A 20,382-nucleotide genomic window follows, 5' to 3' on the forward strand; every position below is an offset into this window, starting at 1 on the left:
AATCTTTTGTGCAACCACATGTTTTTTTACAATATCAATACCTCAAATCTAAGACTACAAATCGATGATCATGTAAACAAAAGTGCAATCATGGATTAGGAAAACCTTGTTTGGTAAATACTAAGTGATACCTGAGACTGAATCTTTGATTCTTCATAACTTTTCATATCTACAGTAAGACCTTTCTCTTCCGCCATCAATTCTGTGAGATCAACAGGGAATCCGTAAGTATCATACAACCTCCATGCTATATCACCTGTAATGAATATGTATATGTATCCTAAGTAAAATTTAAGTACAGAATGATAACATGATAACATGAATTTCTTGGCAAGTAAAAGTACTGAAACAAGCTTAAAATGGGAAGATTAATTATCTCATTTAAAATAAATTGATTTTGATACTAACCTAGGTTCTGATCTACAACACACACCCTGAAAACTAAGTCAACATTTACCACTGACTGGTCCTCTAGTTTTATCATCCATCTAAATACTTCATATGTATTTATTTTCTTATATAGATAAGCCATTACATACATATATAGATGGTTATTTGTGTTGTAGCTTGCTGTCTCATCTACATATACTCTACATCTCCTTTATAAATATTCCCCATGACAAGTAAAACATAGGCACTGATATAATTTTCATTCAATCATCCGTATCAGAAAACATCTCTGACCAAAGTTTACAAGATGTAAAGACTTTTAATGCTTGAATGCTGTTAATTTAATTGGCTGTTTCAAACAGCTCTGGTGTGGGAGTTTCTGGCTGCATTGAAGACCCATTGGTGGCCTACGGCTATTGTCTGCTTTATGTTCGGGTTGGTGTCTCATTGTCACATTCCAAATTTCCATTCTCAATTTTAGTAAATTCATTTAGTATAAAACTGTAATATAGCTACCTGGTAATGTTTTAGTATCTCCCAAACTCTAATATATCTACCTGGTAATGTTTTAGTATCTCCCAAACTCTACTATAGCTACCTGGTAATGTTTTAGTATCTCCCAAACTCTAATATATCGACCTGGTAATGTTTTAGTATCTCCCAAACTGTAATATAGCTACCTGGTAATGTTTTAGTATCTCCCAAACTGTAATATAGCTACCTGGTAATGTTTTAGTATCTCCCAAACTCTAATATATCTACCTGGTAATGTTTTAGTATCTCCCAAACTCTAATATAGCTACCTGGTAATGTTTTAGTATCTCCCAAACTGTAATATAGCTACCTGGTAATGTTTTAGTATCTCCCAAACTGTAATATAGCTACCTGGTAATGTTTTAGTATCTCCCAAACTGTAATATAGCTACCTGGTAATGTTTTAGTATCTCCCAATTTTCCAATAGTTCTTTCTAGTAGCCGTCTGCCTCTGGTTAATGTCTTCAAAAACTGTTCTTCTTCTTCATTTATTATTTCTTTGATCTGAAAATTCCATGGGAAAAAAAGTGTCATCATACAACTTTAGTAGATTTTCAATGGTTCAACACCCAAGGAACTACAAAATACATTGTAATATTTCATAAATATTCAGCAAATCTTTTCAAAATGCATATTTATAAAATTCAGTCAGGGCTTTGAGCTATTTTAGTGCATTACCTTTACAAAAAAAAAAACTACACCAAGAACAAAACTCATTCTTAAGGCTAAACCATGAAAATATATTTTGGAGTATAGGAAGGAACATCTTAAATCACTTCCCAACCATCTTATTTGTGTAATTGTGCATGCATCAAATGAACATACCATCATATATTATCCTTGACATGTCTAAAAATAAAACTGTCTCTCCTACGATCCCATACACATCTTAATGGAATAGCCCAAATACATAAATAGTCTAGATATTACCTATCACAAGGCTTATAACAATCAATTCAACTTACCCCCTCTGGATCTTTGGTAACTTCAGGGAAACCATCTCCCTACAATTACATAAAATACCAGTAAATCAAAACCATCTTATTAACAAAAGTTTAAGAAATTACAAAATAATCAATGAGTGCCTATCAGAATTTTCTGATGATCAGACTCATTTCAAGTTTTGACAGAAAAAAATCTATTTTAATTTGAAAGAAATCAGATATAAAATTATTTCGTGCATTTATTGTTACAATTTTGCCATTTTAGACTAAAAAATTTGCGATATTCAGAAAAATCCTATCTGATTTATATAAAAAATTTCGAAATGCGAGTTTTAATTAATGTGATTAAAACCCTGTCGCATTTTTTAGCAATAGTAAAAACATCTCAACAATTTCTGAATTTACAGTATCTAAATTAGCTACTTTAAATTTATAGAGATGATGATCTACAGTACTTAAACTTCCAAGTCATAAATTTCTTTAAAAACATTTGAGTTGTTTTCTCCATAATTTTTTCTTTTACTCTTTCATCTTCCATAAAAACAAGAAGTAATTGTAACAGGATGCTGTTACGAAGTCTCCCAAACAAAGCTCCCATAACTCGCCATTCATATGTTCATTTGATTTGATTTTTTGTCCCAAGAATATATATGGCTTACGAGTAGGGATCTCCACCATTTACAAGTATTCAAACAGGAGGGGGTGGTGGTGACCCCCCAGGGAAGTTACCTACATTTCATTTGATTTGTTTTATTGTCCCCTACAAGAATATATATGGTTTTAGGGTGGGGATCTGGACCGTTTACAAGATAATAGCACATTCTCAAATTGAACAGGGTGGGGCGACCCCCAGGAACTTCCCTTTAATTTCATTTCATTTGTTTTATTGTCCCCTACAAGAATATATATGGTTTAGGGGTGGGGATCTGGACCGCTTAAAAGATAATAGTACATTCTCAAATTGAACGGGGTGGGGGTGACCCCCAGGAACTTCCATTTAATTTCATGTGATTTGTTTTATTGTCCCATACAAGAATATGTATGGTTTAGGGGTGGGGATGTTGACCGTTTACAAGTTTTCAAACAAGAGGGGGTGGGGTGACCCCCTAGGGACTTCCCTCTTATTTCATTTCATTTGTTTTATTGTCCCCTACAAGAATATATATGGTTTAGGGGTGGGGATGTTGACCGTTCACAAGTTTTCAAACAAGAGGGGGTGGGGTGACCCCTCCAGACTTCCCTTTTATTTCATTTCATTTGTTTTATTGTCCCCTACAAGAATATATATGGTTTAGGGGTGGGGATCTGGACCGCTTAAAAGATAATAGTACATTCTCAAATTGAACGGTGTGGGGGTGACCCCCAGGAACTTCCATTTAATTTCATGTGATTTGTTTTATTGTCCCATACAAGAATATGTATGGTTTAGGGGTGGGGATGTTGACCGTTTACAAGTTTTCAAACAAGAGGGGGTGGGGTGACCCCCTAGGGACTTCCCTCTTATTTCATTTCATTTGTTTTATTGTCCCCTACAAGAATATATATGGTTTAGGGGTGGGGATGTTGACCGTTTACAAGTTTTCAAACAAGAGGGGGTGGGGTGACCCCCCAGGGACTTCCCTTTAACTTCATTTCATTTGTTTTATTGTCCCCTACAAGAATATATATGGTTTAGGGGTGGGGATCTGGACCATTTACAAGATAATAGCACATTATGAAATTGAACGGGGTGGGGATGACCCCCGGGGACCTCCCTTTAATTGCATTTGATTTGTTTTATTGTCCCAATCAGGAATATATATGGTTTAGGGGTGGGGATCTGGATCGGTTACAAGATATAAGCATATTCTCAAATTGAAGGGGGTGGGGATGAACTCCCAGGGACTCCCCCTATATTTCATGTGATTTGTTTTATTGTCCTATAATCATTTCTGAAGACTGCATGTATCTACCACTTACAGTTTTCAAGTTATATTCATTTGAAATTTTTAGAAAATAAAATCCCATAGGGTTCTATAGTAAAACCCTCCCTTCTTTCTACCCCCCAAAATAGCCCTTAATAGACCCCAATGCACAAACGAAAGATTGATGGCTCACCTAGACATATTAGTCTACCATTTTACGAAATCCTAAGTCAATCTGACAAGCGGTTTTGGAGAAACGCTGCGGACAAGTTCATTTTTTAAAGTGGCGGAAGAGGAAGAGGAAGAGGAAGAAGAACTAGAATTGCCATTGCAAGCAATAGCGGATGTCACCCTTCCCCTATTGCCACTAACCGGCAGCCATTTCAAAATGGTTTAACAGTGAATGCACATATATTCATGGCAATACATCTTTCTGTAAATTTTCAGAACATTCAGAGCATTTTAAAAAAAATCACATTTCTGCTGTTTCCATGGCAACGGCAGCCATTTTGAAAATTTCAAAGTCAAAAGTGTCATCTGTACTTGCCAGTTAACAATAATATCAAGTTTCATTAAGTTCAAAGCATTTTGAGAAATTTTGACTTTTTTGCAGTTTCCATGGCAACGGTGGCCATTTTTGAAATTCCAAAGTCAAAAGTCTCATCCAGACTTGCCAGTGAACTATCATATTAAGTTTCATCAATTTTGGAGCATTTTGAAATTTTTGAGATATTTGATCCTGTATCCATGGTAACAGAGTAGTTCCAATGATTGTCAAAATCAATCAAAACCTGTATATAGTGGATAACTATATTGTGTAAAAATTTGATGATTTTAAGTTCAAGCATACCAAAGTTATTCACCAAACCCGGAAGTTTTTGTAGCATTTTGACCTTTTTGCATTGTTTCCATGGAAACGGCAGACATTTTGGAAATTCCAACGCCAAATTCCACATCTACCAAAGTTGCTCATCGTTATGGTAAAGTTTCAAAAAATTTGGACCATTTTCATATTTTTGAAATTTTTGGTGTAGTTTCCATGGCAACATAGTAGTTCCAATGATTGCCAAAATCACCCAAAACCAGTATATGGGTGGCACCTTCATTGTATTAAAATATGATGATTCTGAGTTTAAGCATGTCCAAATTATTCCAAAAAAACAAAAAGTGGAATTTTTCACAATTGTTCCGTTTCCATGGAAACGGCAGCCATTTTTTATGGTCTTAGACCCTACTGCAACCCGCAATTTTGTGTTCCCTATTATACTTAACTATCATTAAGATTGGTTCCATTGGCTCCGAGAAAAGTGGCGGACAAAATAGTTGGAAGAATAATAATAATAACAAAGAAACAGAGGAAAAGCAATATGTCACCCGACATTGTCGATCGGGTGACATAATAATAAAAATAATAAGAACTGACCAAAAACAATAAGTCTCCAAACTTTGTTTGGGAGACTTAATAAATTGCAGTCAACCAAACTTTGAGTGTCAGAAGGAATTTCAAATTTTCTGCAAAACAACCTTTTTAGCTCAAATATATTATATTCAAAATTTTCTGAGAGAAAATTTTTCACTAAGTTTATTTTTAATTTAATTGATATTTTGAATTTCAGAGGTACATACAAGTGTCTGAATAACAACATCAACCAAGGAAGCAAATACTCCAGGTTTAGCTCCTAACTTCTCTGTGGCATATCTGACAGCACGTCTTAGAATTCTTCTTAGTACATATCTAAAATATAAGTTTCATATTCAAAATCATTGACACTTTCATATGATCACTTCAAATAAAATTTAAAACACAGTATGTGATCAAATTTTGTTCTTGTTTCATTTTTAATTTATTAATAAAATGATCACCACTCTGATATATACAATTTACATGAACTCAATGCTAAAAGGGCAAAAAAAACTGATTATGAATACATACCCTCTACCTATATTATCAGGTCGGCCATTGTCTGACAGAGCAATAGTTAATGTTCGAGCATGGTCAGCTAGTACACGATAGGCCATGTCTATACCATCTGTATCAGCTTTACCTACACAGCCTTGGTATGGTGCAGCTCCTGTTGCCTAAAACATAAAATCAGTATCATTATAATACAACCAATATATTTGTAATGTAAATTTCATTAAAACATCGTTTCCACTTTTCAGCAACAGTGTGCCATCAAATTAAGATACAGTATTAACCATTGAATACTTGAGGTGCTTTAAGTCATAATGTAACCAAAATGGACCTAAAAGCAAAACCAGGTAAACTTTGTCTAAATTTCTAACTGAAGTTTCAGGGCTTATAAATGTTTAGAACCTGTTTTCATGTTGCAATTTTCTGACAGATAAAAAATAAATCTAAGGCTAATGCATTAATGTAAAAAACCAATGAAGTTTAATCACAGACCTGACAAAATGTAACATTTGTTTTTATTTTTCTGCACCTGAAATGTTTTCAATTTGTAATATCCCATTCTTTTGTAAAAAAAAAAAATTGAAACATAACTCAAATAAAACCTAACCAACCAAAAAGAAGCTTGAACTTGACATGTACTTGACATGTACAAACTAACAATGGAAGAAAAAATAAACATCCCACAGCTTCAACATGTGAGGATATCAAAGGGAATATAAGTACCTTTTGTATGGCATCAAAGAAAGGTACAAATAGGTCTGTGTCATAGTTAGAACTCTTATTTTGAACCACTGAAACTAGTCGTTCTAATCCCATACCACAATCGCAGTGCTGTCTTGGCAGAATTGTCAAACCATCTTTATCTCTATAAAAAATAAAATGGAAAGAAATTTAATTCAATTGAAATCCATGATAAACAAAATGTTGCATTAGCCAAAACAAAATACTAGAAAATGTTTATAGCCATTCATCTTATGTTTTTTATATAAGTTTGAAAACTTAAACGACAATGCTACTTTAGCTATGTCGCTAGGTCTGTTAACTCAGTTTGTCATTATTTCCAAGGATGTAAAAAGATGTTAAAGATAAACTGTTAATTCAGAAGTTATTGTCAGTTTCTTATTAATGCAAATATTGCAACTCCTTGGGTATCACAATAACAAGAACTTGCATTATGATATATTTGGGATATATATATATATCTGAATATAGCTTCTTCTACATTTGTAATTATTAAACTAACATTTCTGTTTCTTCTTTAAAAATTGTAATAATAAATACACACAATAATTTCTGAATTGATAGTATTTTATCCTAAAAACCAGTTATTGTTATCTTAATGCAGGGTATTCCCTGGGTCAATTATTTTTTTTGCCACCTCTTTCGCCAACTTTAACTTTATCTTTAACTTAAAAGATGGAAAATTTGTTATATTTTGAACAACTTTAAAAGAAGCAGGGCACTTACTTTTAAAAAAATAAAGTAGATAAAAGTCCCGGAATATAACAAAATTCTTGGACATGTTTTAACCATATAATACCAGAAACAACAAAACAAAAGTTTTTATCACTAGAAATTGATCCCTCATTTAAGGTGTAGTCATTACATGAAAGGTTACTCTCATTCAAGGGGTTGTTCCAAGATCTTCCCAACTTTTTGAAAAGATTTCTTTATAACAACAGTTTTCTTTTCAAGACCATAGTAAAGAAAAATTGAGAAGTAAAACTATGCTTGAAACACATGTGTCACTGAAACAACTTTAATGTACCCATTCAAATCAATTATCTATATTGAAGTCAAAGGATAATGTTTTCAATCAGAGATTTTTCTTGCTTTTGAACATTTTTTGTCATAATAACATTTTTAGCTCACCTGGCCGAAAGGCCAAGTGAGCTTTTCTCATCACTTGGCGTCCGGCGTCCGTCGGCGTCCGTCGTCGTCCATCGTCGTCCTGCGTTAACTTTTACAAAAATCTTCTCCTCTGAAACTACTGGGCCAAATTTAACCAAACTTGGCCACAATCATCATTGGGGTATCTAGTTTAAAAAATGTGTCCGGTGACCCTGCCAACCAACCAGGATGGCCGCCATGGCTAAAAATAGAACATAGGGGTAAAATGCAGTTTTTGGCTTATAACTCAAAAACCAAAGCATTTAGAGCAAATCTGACATGGGTAATATTGTTCATCAGGTCAAGATCTATCTGTCCTGAAATTTTCAGATGAATCTAACATTTCGTTGTTGGGTTGCTGCCCCTGAAATGGTAATTTTAAGGAAATTTTGCTGTTTTTGGTTATTATCTTGAAAATTATTATAGATAGAGATAAACTGTAAACAGCAATAATGTTTAGCAAAGTAAGATCTACAAATAAGTCAACATGACCAAAATGGTCAGTTGACCACTTTAGGAGTTATTGCCCTTTATAGTCAATTTTTAATCATTTTTCATAAATCTTAGTAATCTTTTAGAAAAATCTTCTCCTCTGAAACTACTAGGCCAAATTTAACCAAACTTAGCCATAATCATCATTGGGGTATCTAGTTAAAAAAATGTGTCCGGTAACTCGGCCAACAAACCAAGATGGCCGCCATGGCTAAAACTAGAACATGGGGGTAAAATGCAGTTTTTGGCTTATAACTCAAAAACCAAAGCATTAAGAGCAAATCTGACAGGAAGTAAAATTGTTGATCAGGTCACAATCTATCTGCCCTGGAATTTTCAGATGAATTGGATAATCGTTGTTAGGTTGCTGCCCCTGAATTGGTAATTTTGAGGAAATTTTGCTGTTTTTTTGTTATTATCTTGAATATTATTATAGATAGAGATAAACTGTAAACAGCAATAATGTACAGCAAAGTAAGAACTAAAAATAAGTCAGTGTGACCAAAATAGTCAATTGACCCCCTAAGGAGTTATTGCTCTTCATAGTCAATTTTTAACAATTTTCTTAAAATTTGAAGATTTTCAATAACATTTTCCACAAAAAGTACTGTTATAGATAGAGATAATTGTAAGCAGCAAGAATGTTTAGTAAAGTAAGATCTACAAACACATCACCATCACCAAAACATAATTTTGTCATGAATCCATCTGTGTCCATTGTTTAATATTCACATAGACCAAGGTGAGCGACACAGGCTCTTTAGAGCCTCTAGTTTCTTTTCTCGACTATCATTTAAAGAAGGAGAGAAGACGTCAAAATTTTGCTTCAAACACGTGCTTCGCAAAATGGTTAATACATTCCTTTATGTAACATGTGATGGACGCCATTTAACCATATCATTTTGTCACATAATATACAATCAACACCTTTATCAATTAGTCCTATGTTGTCGACAGCTATAAAATGCAATCAGCTAATTATTGATTTTCTGTCAAAATCTTAACGAATTCAAAGTGAATTCCGAGTATTGTCCGACAGGTAAAGTCAGAGAAACCCAAAAATAGTAAATAAACAAGATGACTAAAACTAAATCGCTATATATATTTCTTTTGCCAAATACTTTCGTCAATAACAAGTTTTAATCGCCACAATTTTTATTTTTCACAAATTGTGATAATGGGGATCGCCAGCGGAAACCCTGTCTTAATGTGGAAATATGACTCCACCTACATGAATTTAGTTAATCGAATTTCTGGACCTGATTTTTAGGGTTTTATTACTTGCCAAGCTAAAATGTTTATCAATTGTCCTTAACTTAAAAATTGGCTTACATGCATTGATGCTAAAATTATACTGTTGTTATTATTACTCAATCAATGAAATTGTTATTTTTGGGATAAACATCTATTTCTCAATTTTTAAGGTTGAAGCAATACTAATTTTGTTCTTTTTTTTTCTGCATTGAAATTCTTTTTCTATGGACATGTATTGCACAAGATATTGTCTTGCTGCTTTACTAATTATTTTACTGTATAAAACAATTTATTAATAATTATAAAGATCTACTTCTTTCTAACACTAACAAAATTACTACCAGTAACCTTGTCTAGATTTTAACTCAATTATATAACAATACCAATATCCTATTATATATTCAATCAATTCTTTCCTAAATATACTTTTCATTGTCAGTATAAATGAGTCACATGCCTAAGACTTCAATTTCTGTATATACTTTTACCTATTATATTGCATAAACACAAGATTCCAAATCTCTAATACATCTGGATCATCAATGTTGACAAGATGTTTGGCATCCCGACCTCCAATTCTATCGTAATGAATCTCTGTACATGGACCACAGGGTCCGGTCTCTCCCATTTCCCAAAAATTATCTTTCATACCAAATGGCAATACTCTTTCTGGTGCAACACTGAAATACCAAATCAAGAAAACAATATCATACTGGACATGAATATATGGTGACTAAAGTGTAGTCGAGATGTAATGAAAATTAAACTGTGAAAATTTTATAATGTAACAAATCTTATCTGGATATTGCCAGTGTACATGCATAGCTAATAATAAAAAATGTTTGGCTTCTCTCTTAGCTATGTAAAAACAATTCCGTACAACCATTTTATTCATGTTTGTATTTGATATTAAATGTCAATTGACTCACCCAAGATTAATCCAGATGTCTTTGGTCTCGTTGTCAGGTTCTAATCCAAAATCTTTATTACCCCCGAAATAGGTAACATACAATCTGTCTTTGTCCATTCCAACTCTATCTACCAACAGTTCCCAAGCCCATGCACAACAATCTTTCTAAAAAGTATCAATCACTACTTCAGTATTTACAAATCATTAGGCATGTTTGTTCCATGAAAGTGAATTTGAATATGATGGATTACCATAGTTAATATTTTTCCTCAAAATTGGTTGTAATTGTATGATCAAATGATAACACTTCTTTGGTTTACAAAAGATCAGGAAAGTTTATACAGCATTAAACTAACAATCCTGTAAAATGCTCAACTGGTTAAAAAATGCATAAAGAATATCCACTTATTCATGAGTATATTTAGTTTGGACTGAACAAAAATATTGCACCACTACAAAAGAATTTCTGACAATAATTCACTGTAGGTACTTGTAAATGGCTTGAATATAGAAATCATGCTTTCTGATCATTTTAGCAGTTTTTTAGATATATATTTTTTTTTTCCTGGAATTTTAACTCATTATTCTGAATCCAAAAAGAGTCTGCCTCTCCAGATAGGCTCAGATGTAGTATTTATTTATACTTTGCATATTAAAAGGAGAAATCAACAGATAAACATGCATACACAGAATATTATATAGTTCAAAATATATAGAGCTGATGACAAGTTTTTTTTAATGTCAATTTCTATATAGGTATTAGGTGCAGGAAATCAGGATATAAAGTTACTATATAGAACATGCAGTAAGTAATCATACTAAACATGTTAAATATTGAAGATAACCTATTTATTGAATGGTCTCCTTAAACAAACTTACAAATGAATTACTCTCACCTTGTAATAATCTCCAAATGACCAGTTGCCCAACATTTCAAAGAACGTGTGATGGTAAACATCTTTGCCGACATCATCTAAATCATTGTGTTTACCTCCAGCTCGTATACATTTCTGGGAATTTGCCACTCTTTTGTACTTGGCCATGTCACTGTTGGGGTCTACTATTCCCAAAAATATGGGTTTGAACTGTAATTGAAAATTATGATTAGTTATATCTATATTTAGCAAAATAATAAATAAGCTTTACAGGAAATTGAGGATATAACTTATGTTTTTACTTAGAAACTTAATATTTGTTTTACAGTTATACTTTTATCTTATTGAAAAAAAAACTTTCATTATCAATATATATATCAAATTTAACACTTTTATTTATAACTTGGATATAACTTTTATTTACAACTTGGATACAACTTTTATTTATAACTTGGATACAACTTTTATTTACAACTTGTATACAATTTTTATTTACAACTTGGACACAACTTTTATTTACAACTTGGATATAACTTTAATTTACAACTTGGATACAATTTACAACTTGGACACAACTTTTATTTACAACTTGGTTACAATTTAACCCCATGTCAGATTTGCTCTAAATGCTTTGGTTTTAGAGATATAAGCCAAAATCTACATTTTACCCATATGTTCTATTTTTAGCCATATTGGCCATCTTGGTTGGTTGGCCGGGTCACCGGACACATTTTTTTAACTAATTACCTTAATGATGATTGTGGCCATGTATGGTTAAGTTTGGCCCAGTAGTTTCAGAGGAGAAGATTTTTGTAAAAGTAAACGACGACGGAAGATGAGGACGGATGACGGATGCAAGTGATGCAAGTGATGAGAAAAGCTCACTAGGCCCTTCGGGTCAGTTGAACTTAAAATACCTTCAGTATCTCCGATGTTACCTTTAAGGATTGTGCAGTCACTAGTGTTTTTGCACTAATCAGATGTGATTTATTTCAAACAGGGGCTTGGGGCTACCTATAAATGTTGCAGTGTGTTAATATAAAATCTGATAATTAACATAGATCATATCTTACCTGATTCATACCAGCATTGGCAAATAAAAGTGTTGGATCATCATGAGGAATAACTGAGGAGGAATGTACATAAATATGTTCTTTCTCTTTGAAGAAGTCTACAAAGAGTTGTCTCACTTGAGAACCAGTCATCTGACTGCTCATCTTGACCTATTAAGTATCTATGAAAAAAAATAAAAAAATAATGAATGAATTATGTTGTACTGTCACACCATTGTCCCAGGTTAGGGGAGGGTTGGGATACCCCTAACATGTTTAACCCCACCACATTCTGTATGTATGTGCCTGTCCCAAGTCAGGAGCCTGTAATTCAGTGGTTGTTGTTTGTTTATGTGTTACATATTTGTTTTTGTTCATTTTTTTGTACATAAAATAGGCAGTTAGTTTTCTTGTTTGAATTATTTCACATTTGTCATTTTGGGGCATTTTATAGATGACTATGCAATATGGGCTTTGGTCATTGTCATAGGTGACCTATAGTTGTTAATTTCTGTGTCATTTAACTTTTTTGGATTTGAGCGTCACTGATGAGTCTTTATATTTGGACAAAACACACATCTGTCGGTAAATACAAAATTTAATCCTGGTGTCTATGATGAGTTTATTGGTCTCTTAAGGAGAATTGTCTCATTGACAATCATACCACATCTTCTTTTTTAATATCATATGTTCATATGTCGCAAAATTCTTATGAAACTACTGTTTTGAAAATAATTGCGCTTTTTAACAGACAAAATTGTGTTTTTCACTTTTTATATGCTTTTTAAATATTCATAAATCTTTTCAATAGGCTACTATTCCCGTAATTGACCCTGTAATTAGAGATCCCTTTTTTAGTTGTCTCGAGAGACATTAATTTTTATTTACAATGGAGAGGCAGCAGAAAGAGCAAATTTACCTGTGCATAATGTGAGTAATCTTTAAGGTTTTTAAATCTTATAATTACATTAATTTGTTGTTCAGCTAAATACTTTTGACATCAGAAATTATTTTTAATGAAAAACTAGTTAAACCGACAATTCTTCACTTTCAATTCATCAAGCTTTGCATTGGAAAATGCCAATTTTGTCCGCTATGGCACCAGTTGATGATTGATAAAGGGAAGTAATTTGCTTACAAAGTGTGTAATAACAGAATCAAATCTGTAATAGGCAATTGGACTATTGACAACATATCCTGCTGAAACTTGTACCACTGAATACATCTAGAAGAATATGAATATGTACTTATAAATGTATCTTTTCATTTGACTGTTTTGTAATAAAGGACTAAAGTCTATGTTTTTAGTATATCATATATACAACTTCAATTTACTCATAATCATTTTAAACACATGAAACAACCAGTTAACTCTGACATTAACCTTCCTTCAAAAAGTTATAAAAACTTGGAGTATGACTTAAACATTAACTGTTAATTTCATATATATACAGTAATTTTACATATTATGTAGTATAAGGCCAACTAAAATTAATTAGTAGATTTTCATCCAAATTTTTGAAAAAAATGGGGCGGGTGGGAGGATTTTATTTTTTAAATTTTATTTCATATGAAACCTTCTTGTCACGTGTTATTCGATCATATATGCAAGTGTAATAATAAGCTTATATCATGTAAATACATCCATTAGGTATCGTGTATAAGACAATAACAATCAAAACCAAGGAGTAACCATGCAAAGACTCATAAAACCAAAAGACATTTGCACCAACAGTTACAAATGATAAGTAGGAAACAACACAAACTCCACTAAAAACCAGGAATGAAATCAGGTGCTCCGGAAAGGTAAGCATTTCCTGTACCGTATACGGCACCCGTCATGTTATTTGTTTGTTCAGTTCGGTAATGATGGAAGGTTGTTATGACTGAGGAAGAATATGACTGAGATATAATTTCTGACACATTTTTGTCATAATGGCCAATCAGCTCATGATGGCAACCATACAATTGAGTGATGACCTTAATTTGATGATTCATAGCCCTGTCTTAGCAACTTTTGAGAAAGCAGTATTTCTCGTTCAACAAAATCAGCGTACATGTACTTTGAGCTAGCTCTAGAGTAACGTATCAATATTGAGACACATTTACTCCATATGCTGGTGCCGCTTTTTCAAATTCGTATTCAAGTATATATCTCTGATTGGCCACCACTGTTCTACATGTAATTGTCGCTTTAGAAACCCATTTTATAGTAAACAGCAGAAATGTGAGGAAATGCTCTCTTCAGTTGGACTACCTACATGAAATATATTTTGCTTTCTAAGCTAATTGTTAAACAGCAGAAATGTGAGGAAATGCTCTCTTCAGTTGGACTACCTACATGAAATATATTTTGCTTTCTAAGCAATGTTTTGTTGTCCGAATAAAATGAAGCAAATCCATTGGTATGCAACACGAGTACGATAAGTACAGAATAAAATAAAACCTCAAACAGTGTTGAAATAATAGGGTTGGTCCTTAATATGCAAGATGCAAATATAATTACAATGTAGAACAGAGTTGTTTAATGACTCTATCGTGGGTATTGGGACAGAGGATGTTTGCTGGTTTTTTTTTACAAAAAAACGAAAGGCATGGATAAATTTATTTCTAAGAGCTTGCTGTAAATTAATAAATTAAAAATGCTTATGTTTGTCGATTTTCTGAACTCAATATACGGTCATTAATCTAAAAAGTTCATGCTTGTGTCAATTTCTTTATTCCAGTCAAATGTGTTCCACGATTCTGACGCTTTTGGGTTTCCTTCACAGTCCAAATTTCTTGACACAAAGTCATTGTATAAATAAAATAAATCCAAGGTGTTTTACTCGCAAACATTTGTCATTTGTGACATAGTGTACGGCGATTTGCGTTCTTGGACACAGCGAATATTTCACGCCCTTCTCATAATCAATCTTTTAATTTATTCTCGGTAAATGATGTTGTCATCATAGATCAGCAGAATATATCGACTTAATCATCCAGTTAGAATACTCTAAGAAATACGAAAACCGAAATTTAAAACAGTAAGTTTTACACGAAACGAAATATCGACAGTTACCGGTAACGGAAATGAACAAAATCCGGAAATCGTAATTTTTTCAAAAATAAAAAAAATTGGGGCGGGAAGATTTCAGAGGGGCGGGCGGGGATGAAAATCTATCAATTAATTTTAATTGGCCTAATACTCAACATCTATTTAATGAATAAATATAGATTCTTACATCGATACGAGTGGATTATCGGATTTATCCAATCGAGATAGTTAAATTATCAATTTTAAAGTCCGAGCCTTGGCGAGGACGTTAAAATTTATAATTTAACTAATGAGATTGGATAAATCCGATAATCCAAGAGTAACTATGTAAGAATCTGTTTCTCTAATGATTAAAAAATACATTTTCTTTTGTTAACCGAAAATCCCCTTCGAGTGCCTTTCACATTGCACGAAGTTGTCAATTTCATTAAAGAACACCTGTTATAGCATACTTTGATTCATTCAGTTAGCTAAAAAGGTCACATCCTTAAAATCATCCAATGATCTTTTGAGATTACAGGCAACCACACGTTAATTAATTTTTTAAAAACAATGGGTTGGGAAAGGGATAAATTTCCATAGAATTAGAGAATTCAAATTTCATCATTGTAAGTGATCTGAAATAGCATAAATATGTAGTGCAAATATTTTAAAAACAAAATACATTGTTTTTAAATGCAGAATATTTCAAACAGTTTCATATAAATAAACAAATGACAAAGAGGTGCCTAAAAGAAACAATGATTGATATGATTTGAAAGAAAGGAGAAAACACACAAACATTATTTTTTACAGTTGACATTGTCCTTTGAATCTGTCAAAAAGCTATCTTTAAAATATTTAAAAGTGGTGTGAGATATCTTCAACATATCACCAAACAGTGGACATGGTTACATGTATATCTAGTTGTCTTTTAACCTGATAAGAAGCATTTTAAAAAGAGCCCAGTTACATGAACAAATTGTGTTAAACCTAGTTGTCATAATTTTGGTCCTGATTCCAAAAGGAAAAACCAATATTGTTATAATTGGATATATCAAAAAAATATGCCTGACAATGCATCTGCAAACTCAGAATATTATTTGAACTGAGACTACTATAACACAGAGATTGGTCACTACCGATTTATCGTGTAATGTGAGTCTCCACTTTTTCAGCTACGTTAATATAACGTAGTTTCGTATTTACAGTAGCAGACGACATATATCACCACCTAATCACCGATACTACTAATTGTCTATATCAGTATCGGATATAATTAAAAATAAATTATAAAAAATAATAAATTAGAGGGAAAAGGAAAATAATTTATTAATATCTTTGTTATCACTATTCATATTTATATATATTTTTTAATCAGTTTATAGTTCGTTAATAAATTGTAATTATGCGGCGAAAATGCAAATGTGATTAATCTTATCCATCTTAAAGTTATGTACATTGTTTTGCTACAGGTCCGTTAATTGTATCTAATATACAAATATTTTACCTGTAAAGACAGGTAGTGTCAATAGCATGGGAGATGAATTTGTTTCACAGCTGGGTGTCTAGAATACACGACCGAGTCTTTTCACAGCTGAGTATCCAAGATGAATATTTGCAGTTATCCTTGTGGTTTGATTCGGGAGGGCGTGGAAAGGGTTTTACAAGGTATAAAATGTAGAGAATATAGAAAAAAATGATTGTCAAATAAAGATTAGAGAAGAGAAAATAATAAGTGTAAAAATTGAAAGAAGAGAAAAATGGCATAGAAATTTTAGGAAAAAAAAAACCCGACCCGACCCTCATTCAGATTATCATTATTCAACACTAATTTTATTTTTGAAACCATTTTTTTTTTTTCAGTTTCAAAATTCTTTATTTCTCAAACACCATAAAGTTACAATGGTACAACGACGTTCATCAGCTTCCCCTCTCTTAATTTTTTTTTCTTAATTGATGTGTTATAGTAGTCTCAGATTTGAATGAAGAGTGTATTTTACTTTTAAAACAGTAAATAATGTTTTTGTTTTTTGCCATACTTGCTTGCTTCCCACTGTTCTTTTTGTGTACACTGTTTATCACAAAAATTGAACCATTCCTACGTGGAACGAGAATTTATACCGTTTTTAAAATTCATAACATGTAGAGCATGTCAGACTTGTCAAGTTCTGATGTCCGAGGTAAAAGGGGATGATGCAATAAACGGAAAGTGTCTGACGACAATCTTTGAAATAACTGTTTGTGTGTGATGCGAGATTAATACGTTTAAGTGTTAAGACGAACTGTCTTACCGTTTACCAACTATATTCTACCGGTACATTCAACAGAAACGTGGTTGACGTCCACCGGTGATTTCAGCTTTTCTCCGGATAAAATATTCCACCGCCGTTCTTGCAGAAAAACTTTTCGTGTGTCAATATAGTTTTAAAAGATATATGAGTTCACATAATGACTATGTGTCTATGTTATATCATATAAATATGTATAAATGTCATCTAGCCTAATTTAGGTTAGAAAAGTATTATAGATTTGAGATATTTCTTATTCAAGGTTGCTAAAAAAGGTACTGTTTGGTCCGGTTGTTTCGGTCGTATCTGTTCTGTAAATGTACATTGTCATTGATATAGCATTATTATAGAAAAAAAAAATAAAGTGATCCACATTAACTTTGTATCGTCTGCGATTCCTATCGTCAAGGCAAATTTTACGAAATATGTAAACTTAGTAATATGTGTAAATCTAAAAGTGGCGTATCAGAACTTCATGTAATAGGATAATGTTATCTAGCATTAAATTCTGGGATCATTTAATCACTTCAGAAGGAAGTTTAGTTCACCAAATATATAATGCTACAAAAAAAAGCAACCCATGGGTTAAAAGGTTAAATATTATTATTCAAAACTTAGGTTTATCTTATTTGTCAAATGATAACCTTACTATTAAACCCCTGTTTGGTTTCATAAAACAAAGACTAACTGATCAGGGTTTTCAGGAACAACATGCATATATTTCAGAATCTCCTAAATTAATTTTTTTCCAGAGTGTCTACAAAATTAATGAACGGGCAGGTTATGTTGATGCTTTAAAAAATAGATCAGATCGATCATCATTATGTAAATTAAGAGTTAGTGCTCATAACCTTGCCATTGAAAGAGGAAGATATTTAAAAATGCCCAGAGATCAAAGAATTTGTGAAATCTGTAAAAGTGGCGAAATTGAAAATGAACAGCACATGTTGCTACACTGTAGCGGTTACTCCAGTATTAGAAAGTCTTTTGTATTAAAAATGTTTAATATTACAGGAAAAAGTGTAACCACATTGTGTGATAAAAATATAATAAATCTTATACTTAATAATACATCTTATAAGGCACTAAAATTATCTTCCTCTTTCGTAACAAATTGTTTTAATGCAAGAAGTAATCTATTGTAATAGATTTTCATTATACCATTAATCGTTTATTTACATATATATATATAATTGTTTGTATTTTACTACCATGTATAGCAAATTGTTTATCCATTCGGTCATTACCATTTATTGTAAATGCGTTTGTGCCAATAAAATATTGTCTATTGTCTATTGTCTATTGTAAAAAGAGATGGTAAAAACTTTATTGCAAGTACAGATACAGAAAAGGCTGAGGTACTGGCTGAATTTTTCACTAGTGTTTTTACTGTAGAGAATGATAATGATGATACATTTATTGAAAATATACCATATATTGAAGAATCTAGCAATGATAACTTTAAAACCAAAGAAATCAACAAACTTCTTAAACATTTAAATACTTCAAAATCACCTGGACCAGATCAGGTACATCCAAAAGTATTATTTGAACTGGCTGATATAATAGATACCCCACTAACCATGATTTTCAATAGCTCATTCAAAACCGGTACGGTACCTAAAGATTGGAAAATTGGCCAAATTACAGCTCTCTTTAAGAAAGGTGACAAAAAACTAGCTTCAAATTACAGACCCGTAAGCCTGACTAGCATTATATGCAAGCTGATGGAGAAACTTATAAGAAAGAAAATAGTAGACCATATGAACCGTTATAACCTTTTCAGTGATAGACAATTTGGTTTTATTGGAGGAAGATCAACCTCATTACAACTATTAAAAGTCTTAGATCACTGGACCAGTATTTTAGATAGTGGTGGGTCAATAGATGCAGTTTATACCGATTTTATGAAGGCGTTTGACAAAGTCCCGCATAGACCACTTATCAACAAACTTAGATCATATGGCATGAGTTTACAAACATGTAATTGGATCAAGAACTTTCTGAGTGACCGCCAACAAAGAGTACAAATTAATGGAAATTTTTCAAAATGGCATGATGTTACTAGTGGTATTCCGCAAGGATCAGTTTTGGGCCCAATTCTGTTTGTTATCTTTATTAACGATTTGCCGTCATGTGCAGAGTCTGATGTATACATGTTTGCCGATGACACTAAACTTTATAGAGCGATAAACAACGAAATTGACAACACCATAATGCAAAACGACATAAATAGTATGTTTAAGTGGAGCGAAAAATGGCTATTACGTTTTCATCCGGACAAATGTAAAGTACTTCCAATTTCTACTAAATCCAATTATGGGCAAGATAGCACTTATAAAATGTCGACATACGATGGATCCGAAATAACACTAGAAACAGTTCAATCAGAGAAAGATGTTGGAGTAACTATAGATTCAAAGCTAAAATTTGATAAACATATACAGACACAAGTCAACAAAGCAAACCAACTAGTTGGGATTATTAGAAGAACTTTTAAATATTTAGATTATAAAAGCTTCTGCCTACTATTTAAGGCATTAGCCCGTCCTCATCTTGAATATGCTAGTAGTGTATGGAACCCCCACAAAAAGAAAGATATAAGAGCAACAAAAATGTTACCCAACCTTAAAGATTTGTCATACGAAGAGCGCTTAAAAATTCTGAAAATTCCAACTTTAAAATTTAGAAGGCTAAGAGGCGACATGATAGAAACATACAAGATAACTACAGGAGTATATGACTCAAAAGTGACAGAAGGTCTATTTACTCGTAATACCAGCTCGACAACAAGAGGCAACTCTATGAAATTGGTAAAATATAGAAGCAGACTAGACATTAGAAAATACTACTTTACTAACAGAGTAGTGGAAGTATGGAACAGCCTACCAGACATCGTAGTGACCGCAAAGAAT

At 32.5% G+C, this 20,382-nt stretch overlaps 1 protein-coding gene across 3 annotated transcripts in view; it reads right to left on the bottom strand.

Annotated features, from left to right (window-relative positions):
- The window catches only part of LOC143079748 (alanine--tRNA ligase, cytoplasmic-like), a 31,827-nt gene extending 14,185 nt beyond the window's left edge, over positions 1-17,642 (bottom strand). Inside the window, exons 1-11 of one of the 3 annotated variants that reach the window (XM_076255308.1) lie at positions 17,471-17,642; positions 12,182-12,342; positions 11,130-11,318; positions 10,253-10,398; positions 9,812-10,003; positions 6,411-6,552; positions 5,706-5,851; positions 5,399-5,507; positions 1,890-1,928; positions 1,317-1,428; positions 132-256 (exon numbers count right to left, since the gene is read on the bottom strand). In XM_076255308.1, coding sequence (XP_076111423.1) covers positions 132-256; positions 1,317-1,428; positions 1,890-1,928; positions 5,399-5,507; positions 5,706-5,851; positions 6,411-6,552; positions 9,812-10,003; positions 10,253-10,398; positions 11,130-11,318; positions 12,182-12,325 — 1,344 coding nt within the window. In that variant the 5' untranslated portion in view covers positions 12,326-12,342; positions 17,471-17,642. Of the gene's footprint in view, positions 1-131; positions 257-1,316; positions 1,429-1,889; positions 1,929-5,398; positions 5,508-5,705; positions 5,852-6,410; positions 6,553-9,811; positions 10,004-10,252; positions 10,399-11,129; positions 11,319-12,181; positions 12,343-17,218; positions 17,376-17,470 lie in introns of those variants that run through there. The other 2 variants (XM_076255309.1, XM_076255310.1) reach the window with 2 other exon arrangements.
- Between the last annotated feature and the right edge of the window lie 2,740 nt (positions 17,643-20,382).

Source organism: Mytilus galloprovincialis, chromosome 6, assembly GCF_965363235.1.
Source record: "Mytilus galloprovincialis chromosome 6, xbMytGall1.hap1.1, whole genome shotgun sequence".
In the NCBI taxonomy this organism is placed as follows: Eukaryota; Metazoa; Mollusca; class Bivalvia; order Mytilida; family Mytilidae; genus Mytilus; species Mytilus galloprovincialis.